This window comes from Epinephelus moara, chromosome 3 (assembly GCF_006386435.1).
Source record: "Epinephelus moara isolate mb chromosome 3, YSFRI_EMoa_1.0, whole genome shotgun sequence".
NCBI lineage: Eukaryota > Metazoa > Chordata > Actinopteri > Perciformes > Serranidae > Epinephelus > Epinephelus moara.
In genome coordinates, this window is record NC_065508.1 from 22,440,324 (window position 1) to 22,461,110 (window position 20,787).

The 20,787-nt window shown below is 40.6% G+C and overlaps 1 protein-coding gene across 3 annotated transcripts in view; it reads left to right on the plus strand.

The window, feature by feature from the left end:
• pof1b (POF1B actin binding protein) overlaps positions 1-20,787 on the plus strand; it is a 43,132-nt gene that overhangs the window by 4,055 nt on the left and 18,290 nt on the right. For all 3 annotated transcript variants that reach the window (XM_050039010.1, XM_050039019.1, XM_050039026.1), the window contains exon 2: positions 3,073-3,153. In XM_050039010.1, coding sequence (XP_049894967.1) covers positions 3,073-3,153 — 81 coding nt within the window. The remainder of the gene's footprint in view (positions 1-3,072; positions 3,154-20,787) is intronic.

Here is a 20,787-nt window from a genome sequence, read left to right on the forward strand (position 1 = left end):
ATTTTGTAGAAAATTTGTTTGGTATCGGTACTGGAACTAAGGTATGGCATGTGTATCAAACATTTTATTCCCATTAATCGGGTTTTAAAGTGTTGTTTTAAAGTGTTGTTTTAAAGTGTTTTTTTTTCTTCCTGACAGAATTAGCTGTGGTAAGGTTAACATTATTTGCTGACAGTCACTGGAGGATTAAGAAACTCTTGCCACTCCTGCCCTTTGCCGGTTGACTAATTGATTAATGGGTGCTGTGTCACTGCCAGGATATGTGGCAATAATAACTGTATGGTCCTATTGATCAATACAAACTGTGCAGAAGGCCTCAGGATTTGTCACCTGTTAACATCTGACTCTTTATTAATTACTTTTTCCGAGGAACCGGTAAGGTCCTGCACCTGCAAGTCTCTTCAGCAAACCCTTCCCTGCTGTGCTCTGATATATCACTTCCTGAATAACTTGCCCTTTCGCCCTTGGGATGGTTTACACAAGGCCTCCACTGTAGGCTGAAAACATTTGAATGATATCTTCTCTCCCACATCCTCCTCCTCCCCTTCTGCCTCTTTGATGAAAATATTCTCTCTAACTCTTTCCTCAGCTCCTGGTGTTATTCGATCTCTTTCTAGTATTGAGTGCAGCAGAGTGTCGGGAGGATTCCCTCTGGATCTCCCTCTTGGCTGCTTGTTGTCCTGATAATTAACACATTCAGGTTCTGCTGTTGGAGTCCCTGCACTCAGAGCTAAATGCCTGTGATGTGTTGGATAGAGGCGCAGTGCCACGCCCGGTCTGACTCAGCTGAGGTGGCACACCCTCACATTTGAAGACAAACACATTCTTACACCTGGCTGGATCACCTCAGCTGCATTAGATTGCAATGATCAGAGGTTAGACTGCAGGGTTTCTTATCGGCTTTGGACTTTGTCTGTGTAAAGGTTTTGAGCTTCGGATGACACACAGTGTGTCATGCAAAATGTTTATTTCTATTAAGCATCAATAGGTTTTGAGGTGTTAGTGTAATCAGCAGTGTTGAAAGGATAAACTGATCAACTGAAAATGACCAAAACTGCCGAACAATTCTTAACTCTGGCTTCGTAATTATTGGGATTTTCATTGTCGTTAAAAAAAAAAAAAGGAGCGCTTTACAGTGCATTTTTATTTGGCAAATAAGCAGACACATCCCATCTTACCTCATCTTACCTCGTGTGAATTTATCTCGACTGTTACTGGCTCTGATTCATCTTTCGTTTTTTGCTCATGCCTTCAGTGTGACATCAGCGCACATGGACAAGTACCAACATCCTCTTCACGCTGTCAGGAAGCAGGGATGGTTTTTATTGCGCAAAATACAAGGTTAAAAGTGACATGCAGCACATTTTAAAAGGGTCAGTTTATTTTCCTGATGAGAAAAAAATGCAGGTCAGTTGGAGTCCATAATTGACATCAGAGTGAGAAACCGATTTATTGCCCGTGTAGCTTTTCACATACAAGGAATTTGCCTTGTTGTTTTGGTGCACAACAATGAACATAGTAAGAAAAAATAGCAAGCAAGCACTGCAGAAGTACAGAAACATAAATAGTGAATAGAAAAAATTAGAGATATGAAAAAATACTATGAAAATATGTGTAATATCTCTGTTTAAAAAATGAAATAGTTGAACAGTTTTGTGCAGGAATGCGCAAAATATTGCCCAGGGAATGTGCCAAAGTTCAATGCCACAGAGACTGATGTGGAGATGTAACTGTAACGTGTAGTGACATCAGTGTGTCATGGTTGACTCAGCATTTGTATCTAGTATTGTATCTTGTATTGTGGTGCATGTTGCTTTTACCCAGATGAAAGTGAAACTTATTTTTGTAGCTTTACAGGTTAGCTTGGGTGCAGACTGATAAATGCACTTGCACTTTTGACAGTATTTAACTCAACATGTGACTTTGCTGTGTTGGATATTGTTGGTCAGCTGTGAACTGGCCACTGCCATTAACCTATGTGTATTTAATTAGGCGGGAATGCTACAAAGCATTCCTACTCTGTTATTTGCAAAAATCCTGCCCACTTTGTTGTGACACTGCTCCCTCCACAATCTTTAACATAGAAACTTCATTCAAGCATCAAAATATTCAGCTTAATCAGGACATGCGTGCTTGTATGTTTATATCATTCGTATCTTTCAACTTTGTGAAATATTCACCATTTTCTGGGAAATTTTCCCCATTCAAATGAGAGAATATTTCAATGTGACACAAATTCAAGATTTTCAAGCATTTCTTCATTCATACATTCACGTGGAAACTCCATTCAAACTTTGAAATGTTCCACATCTTTCATACATTCTGGCCTGTGTTCAACTTTAAAATTCCATTCAAACTTTTTGAAATATTCACTATTTTCCGGGAAATTTTCCCCATTCAAATGAATGTCACAATGTGACGCAAATCCAAGGTTTTTCAAGCATTTCAAAGCCTATTTCTTCATTCATACATTCACGTAGAAACTCCATTCAAACTTTAAAGTGTTCCACATCTTTCATACACTCTGGCCTGTGTTGAACTTTAAAATTCCATTCAAACTTTTTGAAATATTCAGACTTGTTTAGTGCTTGGTAAAAGTGCCCTTTTCAGGTTTTCACATTGGTTTCTATGGGACGAAATGTTTTAGAGCTAGAGTCAGAGTGCAGAGAGCTTCTTAAACATTTCTATTTACCTCGCTGTCACGCCCACAATTTTCACTCCACATACATATTTTTTTGGTCAAAATGGAGTACAACTTGTGCTCTTTCAAATCTGACTTAGATATTTGGCACAGTGAGCCTGAAAGTGAAAGACACACCACTAACTGCGGCTTTGAACTCAATGTTAACCGAGACCAGAAATCTTATTCCACATTATTCATACATTAATGGTATTATTCAACATTTAAAGCCAGCATTGCAGTGTAGCATCGGGAATTGCATTCTCTTGATTCTTTTTAACACTGTCATATTTGTACTTTTAGATTGTTCTATGAATATGTCCCAGTGTTATTTTCTGTTCAGATCTGACAGTCTCCTCTTTATTCTCTCCCTCCTTTGTCTGCTATTTCAGAGCATCAGCGGGAAGTCTTCATCAGTGTTCAGCCAGTCGTCCAGTCCCATCAAGAGCCCTGAGCCGAGTGCCGAGGAGGAGGCAAGAACACACACACACACGCACACACACACACCATACACAAAACTCCAACTTCACCTCCGCATGAAAGCCTTCTTTTTGGTAAAACCTGGCGCCCACACAACTATGTGTCCTTCCCCTTAGTGTCAAACTATGAAGCAGAAGCCTTGTCAAGTCTTGCGCAGTTTATTTTAGTTCGGCTTTTTCTCACCCGTTTTACTTTGTGCTTATTTTTGTGATAACACACAGATGTGTGTCCTCAAACATAGAGTTGAGAGAGAGTTGAGAGGATAAGCACAAAAAGCAAACCTCGAATCTCAAACGAAAACAAAAACTCTGACCTCAGGTGTAAACCCCATCGACAGACACCTGAAGTCAATGACTTTTGGCAAACACAAAATACTCCCAAGCAAATGAGCCTCTAACTTGTCACGACAAGCTGCAGGTAATGCTGCTCTCTGAAAACATCACTCAAGTTGATAAGAGAAACTGAGAGAGAGGTCTTGCATCAGCATTGCAGTGAAGTCTAGCAGGACAATTAAATGCAGCGTTCAGTATTAATTGTGAAACTGTGAAACTGATAATTAGAGATGAAACCACACAGATAGCATCTATAACCATCAAAGTTTCAACATGTTTGATGTATTAGAGGTAGAAAACTACTTTGGTAAGCATTTGTGGCTGACGATGGAACGTTTTTCACATGCAAGGGTTGTTTCTGCTGCATTTCGTGTGAATTAATTCATTACTGAGGTCATAGTTAAAGGTGGTGTTGTACTGGACTACATTATATTTAGGGGTGTTTCTTTCTGTTAATGTACATTAGCTGGTCAGAATATTAGACACACCCAGAACGACGATCTGCCACTTTTTATGTGTCCACGCCGGTGATAGCTGTGGCTGGGAGCATTTTGTTGCTGGGTTGTCTGTCTCATACTTGTGAATGCAGTATCCTAAGAACACCTGAGGGACTTTCTTCAAATTTGGCACAAATGTCCACTGGGACTCAAAGATGAACTGATTAGATTTTAGTGGTCAAAGGTCAGAGGTTAAGGTCGCTGTGACCTCGTCTGTCTCATTCTCATGACAAGTATCTCAAGAACACTACGGTGGTCAAAGGTCACCTTGAACTTTGACCACAAACATCCACAAAACATGTTTTTGGCCATATTTCAGGAATTCATGCAGTAATTATGACAAAAAGTGTCTAACAGGATAAAATGATGATGTGATGACATTTTCTATCCGAATGTCAAAGGTCAGCTTCACTGTGACATCATATCGTTTTGAAAAAACACGTTTTCTGCCAATAATCAACATTATATATCAAAAACAGAGTTGGGGACATTTGGTCAGATAGTCCCAACCCTCACCTATGGTCATGAGTTTTGGGTAGTGACTGAAAGAATGAGATTGCGGAGACAAGCAGCCGCAATGAGTTTCCTCCGTAGGGCGGCTGGGCTCAGACATCACGAGGCAGCTTGAAATGGAGCCGCTGCTCCTTCCTGTCAAAAGGGGTCAGTTGAGGTGTTTCAGGCATATGATCAGGATGCCTCCTGGGTGCCTCCCGTAACAGTTTTTCCGGGCACGTCCAACTGGTAGGAGGCCGACCCAGAACACGATGGAGGGATTACATATCTCATCTGGCCTGGGAACGCTGTGGGAACTCCCTAGAGGAGCTGGAAAGCGTTGCTGGGGAGAGGGACATCTGGAGTACTTCGCTCAGCATGCTGCCCCCGCGGGCAGCCCCAGATAAGCGGATGAAAATGGATAAGATGGACAGTACAGCACCACCACTCACTCAACAGTTGTGCTGGATTGCATTAGACTGTACAGGTGTACCTATAAGAGTGGACACATTAAGTGTATGTAGAGTATTTTTCAACCAAATGTCTCTCACGTTCTCCATTCAAGTAAAATTCCAAGTCAGCAGTGTGGGTGGTGTCAACTCTCCCAATGATTCACAGTTGGAAGTTTCATCTTTCTGTTGTACGTTGGAGCTGTTTCTCCAAACTGAGAAACTCAAAGAAGGAAAAAAATGCAGGGTGGTGTGGAATCCATGTTTGTTCAGCGCAGACACACCCATCAGCATGAAACCTCAACATGGGAACATGTCGGTGTGTGAAATTGCAGTAGCACAACGAGTGTCTTTTATTTTTCAAATCTCGTAATTTCAGCTGGAGGCGATTCACTGCACATCCGTGTTCCCTTTTATGGGCAGCTACACCCTGCCTCCAACAGCACTTTGTTCATACTCATAGGACCAGCAACTGTCACAACACTGACAAACCATTCAGGGTGGGTGTTACATTGAGGTGTGTCCAGCCGCTTCCCAGAGGCCTTTGCTGTGGGTGGGTGCATTCCTTTGATTGGAACCTGCATGTATATGGCTGTTGTCAAAACAGGGAGGTTCTTTGATTTACAGCAGCTGAGACGGCACTTTGATGCCGTTTGTCTTGGCCTGTCCTGAGGCAGTCGTGTGTACGTACAGTGTTTATAATTTTTTTTTTATTCATTTGTTGGAGTGACAGTCTTATCTGCAGTCCATCATTAAAGGCTTGAAATACCATTTACTGCAGGTGCTCTCCTAAATTAATCATTTCATTTAATCTCCTTGATCATTTTGGCACAATTGTTGTTGCCTCAAGGCTGCAGCTAATTACAATTTTCATTATGGATTTAACTGTTTAGTTTTCCATTTAATTGTTTATTGTGTAAAATGTTAGAATATAGTGACGACATTATTCATCTGTTGCTCGACCAACTGTCCAGATCCTAAAAATATATGTATTTTACAGAGTAAAGCAGTGAATTGTCACATTTAAGTGAAGTCAAGTTGTCAATTTGTTCTTTGGTGATTGACAAATCAATTAATTATTTAATTATCTCAGCGGTCTGTCCCTGAATGAAAATGAGTCATTTACAACACCTGTTTTGATTATCTGAGATTCTTGACTCTTGGCTGGTTGGATAGTTCAAGTCACGTCATATTTGTGCAGTTCATCACTTCATTGTCCTTGGAAAGAAAAATCTGCAGTTTCAAAAACAATGAAAACGCAATAAAAATATGAGGGCATTTGGACAGCAACAGACCTCTGCCAAAGCCAAGTGCTATCTCGCAATGTTAAAGAAGGTGAAAAATAATTTGTGTATGCACCCTCTGATTAGGATCCGCTCCAAAATGGGATGAATTCTTCTTTGGCCCAGGCCACATCCTTCCAACAAGTTTCATGAGAATCAGGCCAGTAGTTTTGTTGTAATCCTGCTGACAAACAAACAAACAAACCAGCCAAAAACATAACCTCCTTGGTGGAGGTAACAACAGGACAAGATGAGACATTAAAAAATGTTTAAACAATACACTCAGTACATAATTCAAACTGCAACAAGCAAGAATAAGGATAAGAAAAAGTGCTTTGCTCTGGATTTATGCTATATCTGAATTAACTGCATTTGTTGCATAAGGAATAAATGAATGCTCGATGGGCTTTTTTGCCAGGAGCCCCCCAGAGTCAAGGACAGTGACACTCAATTTATGGCTCGTGGGCCAAATCTGGCCAGCAACAGGGTACCAGGTCTCCCCCCAACCATTTTCTAATTCACAATGAAGACATTTATTGATTTACTTAACCTTTTATTTAACCAGAAAAAACCTCTTCAGATTAAAGAAAATCTCTTTGTCAAGAGTGTCCTGGCCAAGACAGGCAGCAACAGAAGTTACAGACAGATGACATAGAACAAAAACACAGAGTAAAAATGTAAAGCTCTAAAAGAAGCAATATAAAGCACAAAATAATATTACTACAAAGAAAAGCCAAAAAGTATGATAATGTATACTAGAAGTGAACCATGAAAGTGCAAAAAAGGACAACTACACGATTACAGACCAGCTAAGATACACCGTGACAATAGCATATAGAAGACTGTGTACAAATTCCCGCAACAGTGCTTTGAAACAGCCGAGAGGAGCCACGGTTTGCAACTTTAACTCCTTCTGCAGAAGTTTTCACATAAAAGGACCTGCAGACATAAATGCTTGCTTGCCAAACTTTGTACGTACCCTTGGTACAGACATTAAAAACATTCTCAGAACAGAGAGCACAGCCATTTTCAATTTTTGCATAATGTGCACGCATAAGTATTCTGGAAGTAGCCAAAAATAGCTTTGTAAACGAGAGAATGCCAATGAAAAAGTCTACGAAGTTGTAAAGACTGCCAGCCAACCAGAGCATACGGGTGAGTATGGAATTTTTTTTAGTAGAAGAAATGCACAATGCTGCCATTTCGACACACTCATGCAGATGTGATTACTGTCTGCATCAATGTCAGTGAAGCTTTTCTGGTCATAAAGCTGAAATTCTTCTGTATCTCTGTTTTTTTTTCATCCTCTGAGAATCCAACCTTAAAAACCTTTGTAAATAAAGTCTTGTAATTCCACTTTGAGGTTTTTTATCGTCCCTCTTACATCATCTGCAGTGTGTGCGCTGGAGTCACCGCTGCCTCTAATCTGTTTTCGCTCCGACTCACTCAGCATTCCTTCGGTCTTCTGTCAGCTGTATCCTCAGAAAATATTTTTGTCTGTGAGGCCTCAGACGTTATCTACTACAACAACACTTTGTGTTGATGGTGTTATTGTTGGATGAGGACAACGTCAGATGGAACTGGTCGTCAGGGAGACTTGTTGACCGCACCCGTCTGTGTTTTTCTATGGGAATCGAAGGAGTGTTTTTCAGCCTGGTTGGGATTTGGTTCATTTGTTTTTTAATGTGTCATTTTAAGTTTCAAGACATCAGAAGCTATTTGTGGGGTCAGTGTTTCTGTAGTCCAGTCTTAAAAACTCTGGCTTCTTGAATAGCATTGAATACATTTACGTGCACACTATTATTCCAAATGTGACAATATTCTGAATTTGATATTTGGATCATGTAAACAACTTATTCCATTTGGATATACTGAATAAGGCCTTTTTTTAACAGAATATTTTCCGATTAAGACATGTGGGATGTGCCAGTATGATGTGGGTTTATGGAGCATTCTTTGGACATGTATACAGCGCACACAGTTGGGGTTTGTACTGCAGTTTGCGACATGCGGCCTCTTGCCCGTTTACTGTCACCTCTGTGTGTTGTCATGGATATGTTGCACAGAAAACAACTCGTCAACAGTTTGCAAGGCTGGGGTAGAGATGCATGCTTAAAAGAAATGCCCACTTTTTTGGTCACAAGGAGAAACACACCTACTGTTAAACATTACGCAAGCCTTATATATCAACAAGACCTTTTCAAGAATGTCGTTGAAGGCATGAAAGAGGGAGGCTGTGCTCGCATGGTCCAAGAAGTTTTTATTTTGACGTGATAAATTACATGTTAGGGCGCATTAATTTGAGTGTGCATGGCTGCGTGTAAACAGGAGAGTAAGTAGAATATTAATTTTCATGAATGTATCCAGATCAGTAAGAATATTGTCTTTTTTGGAATAAGGGCAAAAAACGGGAGTATTTGTGCGTGTAAACAAACTCACTGAGAATTTTCTCTTAAGTTGTTAAGTGTCAGGAAGGCTCTGCTTCTTGACCTCTGCTGATTGATGACTGACACACTCACTTAGCCTGAGAGGGGAAAAACTCTTGACTGTTGCTCTGCAGAGTGAGGACAAGCAACACACACACACATACAAGCTAAACGATACTCCCTCACCCTTATTCACATTCATAGTCGGTGCTTTACAAAGTCGGGAAATGTGTCAGAATATAAAGTGTAGTCATAAAACAGCAAATTTATTTTCATGAGAACATCTAATTGCTTTTAAAGTGTGTATATACGTCAAGAGCGATAGAAAGAATTCATGTAATGTAACACACCCTGCGGCAACCACAGAGATTTGGAGGGCTTCCTTGTGACTGTATGAAGCGATGAGTTAATATACAGCGTACCACATGTTGCCGTTACTTTTAAAAACAAATGCAAAACTATTACAATCACATAAAAGGTAACCGTCTCATCTGCAGGTAATCTTTTTGTGCTCTCACAACAAGTTGTTCACATTCTGTCATAGTTTGATTAAAGTCCCTTTTTATGCTCTTTGAGTCTTTTGTCAACAGTGACTAAGAAAATATGTTGCCAAAACTAACACACACATGACTGATTAACAATGAGGATCAATGATCACTATCTCAGTGGAAGGTGTGGTCAAATAGCAAAGCCACAAACCGCCTCTGAATAACTGATTCTTCTCAAGCCCAGACTTATTGTGTTTGGAGTTCTGAGTTGTACCAGAGACCTGCAGAGACAATACATTTTCTTTAAGTCAAACTTGGAAATAACTAACAAACACCAGACTGAGCCGCTTAATATTTGTTCCCAGCTAAATCTCCATGAAACACTCCCTTATAAATGTGGCAGAGCACGGAAGAAAAAGTTGGAGGACAAGTTTTAAACATGTCGGCAACAGCAAAAACCTGAGCACCTACAGTAAAAGATCTCACCTCCTCACTCACACATGCTCTCAGAACTTCCTCATTACCTAACTGGACCGTGACATGCCATCATTGTTAGTCACTCAGCCTCTGCAGTGCAGCTGTACAGGTGTGTACAGGCTGGAGCCACAACTGTATATGTAAGAATATGAATCTCTTGACAGAGAGGGGTGTGATTATTTACTCTGGTGCAGTAAAATATGGATTTCACACTGTAAAAGAAGAATATCATGCTTTAAGTTGGTTACTTTTGCTTGCCTCCATAAAAAATATTAAACAGCACCATATTAAGCCTCTTACAGTAGATCCACTGAAGGGAAATCATAATGCTACAGCATGCATTGATATTTTAGGGCATTCTCAACTTCAAGGCAACAGTTTGTGTTTGACCTTTTCCTGTTTCAACATGACAATGCCCCCGTGCACAAAGCCAGGTCCATACAGGAATGGTTTTTCCAGTTTGGTGTGGAAGAACTTGACTGGCCTGCACGGAGTCCTAACCTCAACCCCATCCAGCAGCTCTGGGATAACCTGGAATAGAGCTGTAACTACAGATCTATTCAAAAGTTTTGGTCTTTCAAAATCCAAAGATCTTTCTTTTAAAATAATATGTGGAAGCCAAAGTGGCAAATCTTCACATTGCAGAAGCTGAAACGAGATCGGTTTTGCTTAAAAGAAATGACTCAAACAATTTATCAATTATCAAATTAGTTGCTCGTTAATTTTCTGTCAGTCAACTAACTAATCATTAAACTGGAAAGTCAACTGTGAGCCAGGCCTTATTGGCGAACTGAATGGCAGCATAAAACCTGAGGAGTGGAGACTGTTAGAGCAGCACATTGAAGGTCCAGTGTGCAGGATTTAGAGGGAGAAAGTGAATATAATGGGTATGTTTTCTTTATGGTATAATCTCTAAAAATAAGAATCGTCGGGGTTTCGTTACCTTGCAATGAGCAGTTTATATCTACATAGGAAGTGGGTCCTTGTCCAGGGAGTCTTGTTGCACCTTAATGTTTGTGCAGAAGCCCAGAGCAGACAAATAGAACACTGGCTCTAGAAGGGAAGGGTCTTTCTCGTATTTTCATTTTTGCTTTTTTGCGTTTTCATGTTGGCCACTATAGTTAGCAACAAGCGGTATCGGAAACACATTTTAAAAATGTGAAACTGCTGGTTTCAGTGTTTTTACTGGTTTAAATCACCTGGTCCGTTTGTTTTGGAGAGGAGGAGACCTCTGCAGATAATTTGACGCTAAAAACCTCCTGAACAATGAACACTGAAGGAAGTCTAACTGGGAGTGAGAGAAGTGACCGAAAGAGGGGAGGAGAAGGTGGACTATTGCATGCGATGTTTCTCTAAGTTACACGATTAAGAACTTGCTCGGAATGCTGCTTTGTCCCTTTTTGATGCATCACTACTACACGCTAGTGATGAGCTGACAGATGGATTTATACTATCTTTAGTAGCCGCGGATAGAACACACATAAATGGTGTTGATGAATACAATTATTTCCATCTCAGTTGTTTTTGGAGTTGCTCCAATATGGGAAGAAATGTATGCACTTTCGATCTGAGGCTCAGACACATTTTTCATTTCAGACATCTGTTATCATCGTGCAAACAATCAATTTCGAGTGGCTCAAAGGTCGAGGCCACAGTGCTCGGACAAAGAGAAAGGCGTTGAGTGACTTTTCTTGAGCAGGTTGAGCTTCAAGTGTGATTGAGCAGGACTGTGCGACATCATTGCTACTGTGAGAAAGGAATCTGTCATTGTTTAGTTGTGAGACTTTCTCTCGACCTGCTTGTCTGCCAAAGTGAGAATGACTTTGCAGCGTTTGAACCCCGATCAAACAGATTCAAGGATTATGTGAGTGTGACAAACTGTATCTGACAGATGAACTTCAGCTGTGTTCCTTTTTGAAATAGTTTTTTATCCCCGCTCAGCTACTTCTAAAGAGACTTGTCTTTCCACCGTAGGGTATGTGAAGTATTCAGACTTAATTATAGGATAGTGAAGGAGAGCTTCACATTGTGGCGAGGCAAGAACGTTGCGCGGGAAGTTGAGGTTTTAATGTTTGTTAACTATGAGGAGGAAACCTCTTGAAATATGCAGCTCTAATTAAATGAGGGTAAATAACATTGTCTTTCTCTCAGTGTTCCTGGTGCAGCTGTTGGTGGTTCATTTGTAGCTTTCAAGATTTACTCTCATCGCCATTTTGGAAGAAAAAAGTTTGCACCAACTGGAATTTAAAGCCTCACAATCCATCTGTTTATGGTGTCAACAAAATTTATAGTTTAGCACCTGATAGACGGGTTTGCAACCACACTGTCAGCTTGTTAATGCTCGTTTGTGGCCCTTAGAAATATTTGTGTTCTCTTGTTACCATAGTCGGACGCGATTTTAAAGATAATGTTTGTGAAAGTTGCTCTTGTAGAATCTGACTGAGCAGACTGAGCTTACGGACTTGTTTTCCTTCCGATTCTTGCAGCAGAAAGTCATCTGTATTTTTATCTTATCACATCTGTATGCAATCTGCTCCACTGTCTGCTGCTGGTAAACATTCAGATTTCTGAAGCTGTCATGCTGGTGGGGTGACTGAGTTATAGTCTCATGGTGAGAACTCTTGCATGGTTGTGTGCACTTGGTTTCCTTGGTGAAATGAGGATGTCTTTTGCGTTTCCTTTTTTGGTTGTTGGTTGTGGAAGTTGAGCCTGATAATTAGCATTTTTATATCACTTGTATTCTGTTTGCAGTCACCAATCTGTAGCGGGTGACTCCTCTGTCTTATCAATGTAACTTTCAGTTGATGCAGAAGCTGTTGCAAGTGGCAGTTTGTCGATTGAAGGAATCTGCTGATTTACAACTGGTTACATAAATGTATGCCATTATCTGACATGAAACATGTTTGAAGATGTCAAGCTAATGAAAATGTTAAAATACCAGTGGTTCAGCCTCACTGTGTCATGAGCGAGAAACACTGGAGAAAAACCCTGAACCTGTGGGAAAGCAGGAGATGACACAAAATGTCTTTATAAACTGATGTCAATGAAAACAAAGCTGCATGTCAGGTAACATTTTTGTCCGTGCAAACAAAGCTTGAAGCAATAGTTTGAATAGGGAAATAAGCCTTATTGCTTTCTGGCTGAGAGTCAGATAAGAAGAATGATACCACTGTCATGTCTGTAGGGTAAATATAAAACTGGGGTCAGCAGCCAGGTAGCATAGCTTAGCATAAAGACAGGAAATGGAGGAAAATAGCTAGCCTGAGTCTATCCAAAGCCGTGTTGGGAATAACTAGTTACATGAAATGAAGTTAGGTAGTTAAAACACAAACGTATTTCACCTGGTCTAAAGGCCCAGATACACCAAACGTTGGCCATGTCTCAGCCAAACTTGCACATGAACACACCAAAAAGACGAGAGCCGAAGGCCAACCAGCACATATGTTCTGCGCCTGAGTTTGACGCTAGTTAGCCAGTTAGCACATTAAAAACACAATCCAATGTTGACAGCACAAACTATCAAGAAATGTTTCTACTAAAGAGCTCAATGGCTAAAGAAAAACAATCGTACCTCATGTAGCAAGTCTGTTCGGGTCTCACTCCCTCTTCACTTTAGTTCTTTGTTTACTTTCCTCATTTCCATTTCTCTTCCTATGCGCTGAGCTGAACTGCCAATCAAAGTGATTTTATTCACTGACGGGCTCCGTTGATGCCGATTCAACATGCTAAATTAGCCCAAAAAAAGCAGACTGGGGTAGACGAGGGACAGTGGTGCAGGACACGGCAACAGATGCTTGTTGATGGCTCAACATTAAACAATGCCTGACCGTCGGCTTGGCCTTAAACGTTAAAAACTCTGCCTCCCAACCTCTAACACTCAATTATTAATATGTTAACTCTTGCAAATGTAAGCCGTAAACACTGACAGGTAAAAGTGATTGATTGATGAAGATTGCAGTGTTCATCTGTTTTTTGTTCTTTGATAAAATTCTTCATAAAAATGTTGGTATTCTGTTGGTATACATATATTTTTTTATCGGCTGTCCTTTATAAATTCCATCAATTTGTAGACTGTTTAATACTTAAGGTACAAGAGTACCCAGCACCTGACCTTGCGTTTTCCACGCGGTTAAAGACGCGGCGTGTGTGGCCCCCAACTTGGTAAGATAAACGAGTTATAAATGTCATAGAGAGTGAGAAGAGGAAGGGGATGACCTACAGCAGGTGTACTACAGAGCTGCTGACAAAAGTACTTCAGTAAAATGAAACTAAAAGCTGAAAAAAAAACCCCACCAAAACTTGAGAATGTGCTTATTTGTGCTGAGATAAGAAGACAAATGTGAAATATTTATGACAGTTGCATGGCAGCACTTAGACAGCTTTCTCAGAATGATTAATTGTAAGCTGAACTCAATCTGTTTGTACATGTTTCACATGATCAGAGCATGTGGAAACGTCAACCTGCTGCCCCACATTTGACACATCAAAGGTGGAGGAACACGGATCCACCCCTCCTAATTGATGGTTTTCAGTGCTGAAGTTTGTTGCTATGGTGGCTTGTGGATCATAATGACTTTGCTTGGTATTTCATCACCTTCGTAAGAGGTAAAAAAAAAAAAAAAGACCTTGACAGTTTCAGCTTGACTCTGGGGTTACTTGCGTGCTTCCTTTTTAGATTTTATAGATAAAGGTAGTGAATAAATCTGTCTGTGCAAATATGCAATGCATGTTAAAACAGTGTTGTTACCGCGTCGGGTAGCGAATTCTTATCACTGTTTGTTTATATAATTTGCATGTTTAAAGCTTGATGCTGACTTAGACCAGGTGTTGTGAGCACACCTGCCAAATAAATTTCTGTTCATCCTAAAAATTAACTCCAGGAGCACTGCAGGAGTCGATGAAAACCTCACCAGTACAACACTTTTTTTTTNGAGAGAGAGAGGGAGTGACATGCAGCAAAGGGCCACAGGCTGGAGTCGAACCCGGGCCGCTGCGGCAACAGCCTTGTACATGGGGCGCCTGCTCTATCCACTAAGTCACCGACGCCCCGTACCAGTACAACACTTGTTGGTTTCTCGCTTTTTGTTCTCTGACCTACAGACACTGGCTTAATGTCCAGAATAGGAGGTCATGCTTTATTTTTGAACGTGGTGAAAAGGTCTCAAGTTGCTCATTTGTGACCTTGAGGTAGCTGCTTTGAATCCAGGGCTGCAGTTTTAGCAACAGTGTGGAAGATTAAGGGATTTAGTGACATCTAGTGGTGAGAATGCAGTTCACAACCAGCTTAAACTTCTCCTGGGCAGAATTCCTTCAGTCTCCATTGTTCAGGAGGTTTTTACTGGGGGCTGAATTATCTGCAGAGGTCTTCCTCTCCAAAACCAGTGGACCAGGTGATTTAAACCGGCAAAAACACTGAATAAAGCAGTTTAACGTTACAAGTCAGTGTTTCTCCGATGCTGTTTGGCATGTGGGAGATGGGCCGCTAATGTGTGCTCGTCTTTCTTTTCTGGTAACTTAAGATCCAGATGTTCCTGAGCTTCTTTTTACCAGGACCCAAATTTTCCTCAGAGGTCCCCTCCTCTCCAAAACAAATTGACCCTGTGATTTAAACTGGTAAAAAAAAAACTTCATAAAACAATCTTACGTTAAAGTGTTTTTGCAACGCACTTGTTGTGGAGGGGCTGCTACAGTGGCTGACGTGAAAACATGTGTGGCCCTATCTAGAGTTAGTGTTTGGTTTGTCCAGTCTGGGCTACTGTAGAAACATTTTCGTGTGTCTGTATCTTTACATACAACAGAGGAACCAAGAAAAATGAAACTTTCTTTTGGAAATTACCCCCCAAAAAAGTTTGAAAACAGGTGACACAGTTGCTCAGGTTGAGATATTCTTACTGCATTGACAGAGTCACAAAATGTCCTGATAATAAGGCGATATTTTGCAGTATGCCCACACACAGACTCGCATAAAGAGCTGCTGTGGTAAAGTGACTCTTCCCTCTCCATTATCAACCTCTTGTGTTACTCAGACACACAGAGTCCCAGAGCTTGGCTCACACACTGACCTACATCACCACACACACACACTAACACACACACACTAACACACACACCAGAGGGCCCGGCATGGCGACGAGCTGACGATGTGTTGAGTTTGGATATTGGGTTACTGGTGTTTTGCGTCGCTCCTTTCACAGCCTGTAGAAGTGAAACTAGATCAGCTGGCCTCTGATCCTGAGAAGACTTTGACTGATTTGTGTTTGCATTAGAAGCAGGACGGTGGCTTTGAGCTTATTTGATGAGATCACCTTTACCTTAAAGAACCCCCATGTTTCATCACATTTACAGGAGGTGAAAGCAAGCTCAAACTTTGACTGTTGTAAATCAACTTGCTGACATCAGATGGAGGACGTTAACCTGGAGGGGTACACAGGAGCAGGCAACAGGCTTATTTATGGGGGAAACAGCAGAACACACCATATAAACAACCAAATACTGCAGACTTTTTAGGGCTGCAAATAATTATTTTCATTATGAAGTGGTCTATTGATTATTTATTTAATTAGTCACATTTTTTAGACTTTAAATTTTCTCAAAATTGTGCAAAATGCATGTGAAAGGTTGTTTGTTTTGCCTCTCCAGCAGTCCAAGTTTTAAAAGTATTATGTTTCCAATTTGTAAAAAAGATAAAAGTCGCAACATCTCACACCTGAGCAGTTGGTAAGAGAGAATAATGTCATATGTGATTTAAACGATTGTTGAATGATCAAAATTGTAGCCCATTAATTTTGTTAAAGTTGAGAATTGACTCATCGTTTCAGCTCTAGTCTTATTTTCCTCACACAAAGGTAAGAAAATTTGCTATTTCAGTAAGATGATTTCAGCTTGTTCCCAGTACAAATGAAAATCTGTTTTATGCTATTCTGTTGGAGTAACCAACCCTCATCTTTTTTGTGTGTAAGATGTAGGGGGATTTAGTGACATCTAGTGGTGAGGATTGCAGGTTGCAAGCAGCTGAACCTTCTCCTGGTTAGAATTCCTTCAGTGTTGTTCAGGAGGTTTTTACCGGGAGCAACAGATGTCTCTTCCTCTCCAAAACAAATGGACCAGATGGTTTTTAACAGTCGAAACACTGAATAAAGAAGTTTTATGTTACAAATCAGTGTTTCTCCAACACTGTTTGGCATGTCGGAAATGGGCCGCTAGCCTAGCACCTGCTAATGTGTGCTCAACTTTTTTTCTCTGATAATTTAAGATCCAGACTTTCGGGAGGTTTTTACCAAGAGCCAAATTATCCACAGAAGGCTCTTTCTCTCCAAAACAAATGGACCAGGTGATTGAAACTGGTAAAAACACTGAATGGCGTAGTTTTGTTTCACAAAAATATTTTTTTTTCTAAAGCTCTCATTGTTGAGGAGCTGCTAGCTACGGTGGCTGATGTGGAACCGCAAATGACAATTTAAGTGTTTGACCTATAGCTGATCTGTTTTTGCTGTCCGCTTTTCTAGGTCAGTCTGCTTCACATGGAGACACACACACACACACACACACACACACACACACACACACACACACACACAGAGTTGTTGTTACCCTCCCACACATTCTACAGCGGTATGAGGTCAGGTCTGGCATTGGATCTCTGGAATTTAGCGTCCGCAGGTTAGCTGCATATTAAACCCTGTCAGAGTCCACCTGAGACATTTCTGTGATCCCTGAAAATGAACACCACCACCAACAAACTTAGGAGAACAACCCTTACAGCTGTACAGCTTTTGTGTTCTCCAAGTCAGTGATTTAAAACCTGGGGACGTTATTTCAAAAGGATTTTAGTTGAGTTGAAACATGTTTCTGTGCTCTTAGTTTTACTCTGCAAGTGGCAGGGTGTATTGGCGACGTTGCTCAGTTTGGCCATCTGTCCAGTCATCCAAAACTTTGGCCTAGAGCAAGATATCTGTATCTGCCAACTCCCAACCCAACTTCCTGGTTCAAACACTGTTTTGAAAGAATGGGATAAATGCCACCATAGTAAGCAGCATCTTATCTTCAGGACTGATATCTACCGGTATGTCTGGTGATAACGAGCCAATTGTCTTCGACCAGTTTTGCATAAAGACTGGTTTCAGGTCTGCCTCTCGCCTCCACTCTCCCTTTCTCTGCAGGAATGACAGGCATGTTAACGTAGCAGGCACAGCCCTGCAGCGCTGGGACACACCCACCTCCATGTAATCACAAACATCACATACTCCTTATCAATACTGTCGCACTCTTCTGTTGTTTGCATGTAATGTCGAACAGTAAGATCATAGTTATGATAGCCCTGGAAGTGCCAACCTTTGGTCCTGTGAGCTCTGTAAGATCATAAACCAAACTCCAGGTTTATCATCATCCTCGCTGCAGCCAGACAGGGTTTGACTTTACAACCACACACTGTCAGATATCTGAGTTGTGTGTCAGTTGAGTTTCTCGCCTTAGTGCCAAGCTCTTAATCAAACACTGAGCCATCTGGATCTGTTATGATAGAAATAACTCCACAGGTGTGTGGATTATAGAGCATGAAATTTACTTTTAGACTTTGTTAAATGTTTGTTTTTATCTTGCTTTCATTGACTCAAGTGGCTCACACTCTGTCAGGAGTATATTCAGCATTACAAAGCTGTTGAGACAATACTGCATTGAGTCTCTAAGAGGAGTTTGTGACAAGCCTGTAATTTGCAACAGGATTATATTTAGTTGTCTTACCCGCTTTGATCCAGGTTTTGGGAGTGTGAATGCTGGATCTGAAACAGCGATGACAGCAAGCTTCCTTCGAGGCACAAAGTCCAAAAACCAGCATTTTTACATGTTTGCTTTGTGGTTTGACCTGAACAACACCACCGTTGTTCCTTACAGGAATCAAATTCCTATCAGCCTCTATTAGCTTCAGTTCCTGCCCACTGGCACAGTTCTCTATAACTGAGCTTGTGGGAATTCAGAGTTGAAATCAGACCTTCTTTTAGGTTGATGTTCCTCCACTGTGGAATGTTTTGATTATTATTTTTTCTTTATGAAACACTAGTGAAACTCAACTGCTGTGCCCGTGTTTCCCGGTAGTGGAGACATTATTTTATTAGTCTTTCTCCCCTTGGTTCTGCTGCATAGGTGGTGGCTACAGGAAGTGGAAACGGCTGTGGTACTCAGAAACACTTTGAAACAACAGAGACAAGGAAGTTTGGCATCTTAAGTGTTTCTTTTCTCTTTGAAAACCAACACAGCAATCTTGCCATAAGTCCTATATATGAAACTTCAAAATCAAAATTTTAAAATGACACTTTTTACATGGAGTTTTTTTTTTTTATATTCTGTCCCTTTCTTGTTAATGTTGATAAACAAAACAATATAAAAACCTCCATATAACACAGCCTCAAAAAATGACCACAGAGTAGATTGAACACCTGCCTGACACAGTGTCAACAGAAACTAAACATGGTATTGAAGTGCTGCAGGGCTCCATGCAGGTCTTGGTGGCCATCCAATGGCACAATAGTGTAAACCTCACCTGCTGGGAAACTCTGGTTCTCAATCTCCCCTTCGGGCTCATGTGGAATCTGGCTGGACCGCTCTGCACAGCCACAGTTTGGATATTTACAAAATGTCCTCCCTGTTTGTGTTTCTCAGGGGTGAAACCAAGATAAAAACCAAATTAAGCCACATGACAGAGCGTATGGTGGACTTGTTCCACCCAGAATAATGTATGCCTCTGTTAGAAATCCCTCATTTTCATCCTTCGCCGATGTTTCCAAAGCAGTGTAACTAATCTCTTTAGTATGAATTGCCTTTTTTTCACAAGATGAAAAAATAGTATTAAAGGGTAATTTTGATATTTTTTTAAACCGGGCCCTATTTTCCCATGTTTTGGTGTCTAAATAATGGGAATAACAGTTTTTAAAATTGGCACAGTATTGAGTAAGAGCACTGCAGACAGCAGCCACGAAACAGGCTGCACTGTAACCACTCTGGGCATTTGGCACTGTCAGTTTTTGTCCACTAAAAGTGCTTGTTTTTACCTTGACAGGCTCAAATTATCATTCTGAGTGTCGGCCAACATTATGAAAAGGATCCCTACAGAGATGGACCATTTTGTTTACGAGTAAGATCCCTTTTGTTTAATCAGGAACAGCTATAACATCACCACCGCCATTCCACCCGACTCCACTTTAACATACAGTAATTTAAGCATGTATGGAGCCAATATATTTGTCCATCTAAGCTGAATTAAGGGTTTATATCAACCAAACCAGATTTGGGGAATGTTAGAGCAGTAAAAAGATGAACCAAGATGCTTTTTGTGAGTTTTATTTTGTTTCTGGAGTCTGGTGGGTTTGGTGAGTTAGCAATTAGGAGGCTGTTTCTGATTAAATGAAAAGGTCATACTCTGTAGCAAAAGTTGTCAGACACTTAAAATAATATTCTGAGCCTGTCAGTGGCAAAAACAAGCACTTTTGATGGGAGTAAATTGATGGTGCAAAGATGCCCTGAATGGTTACTTTGCAGTCTGTTTAGCTCAATACTGGACCAATTTTAAAAGTTGTTGTTCCCGTTAGTCACTTTGATACAAAAACATGGGTAAATAGCATCCAGGTTGGAAAAATACCAAAATTTACCATTTAGAATAATTTATTGTAGCCGATAGGGATTGTGAGTTTAAAATCTGAAACTGAAACTGAGCTGGCTCAAAGCTCACTTATCTGCAGGACTTTCACAGTACCTTTGAAACTTACTATTGCAGCTTTATTATGTTATCCGAAAGTGCTTCTGCTGTTAATAAACATGGTATGACACAAAGACAGTTAGGGGCTAATTGGCTAAATCTGTTAGCAGTTGTTGAGCTTGCGTGCTTCGGAAAGGCTGATCGGTGGCGTTATGAAATAAATTGTTGCGTGAAAGGGAAGTGCCATAAGGGGAAAAATGTCATTATAAAAGAAACATTTTTTAATGCTTTCCATAGTTATATCATGATTTACATGATTTTGAAAAAACAATGCACACAGCTATGACTCTTAATTTAACAATGGACCTGCCAAAGTTCAATATGTGTGCAGGTTTTAATATTACAGAACATTCAGGTGTTTGCTGGGTCAAATGTTAGAATTAAAGACTTACACTCACTATGTTAAAGAAGTATTTCACTCCATTTTACTCCACAC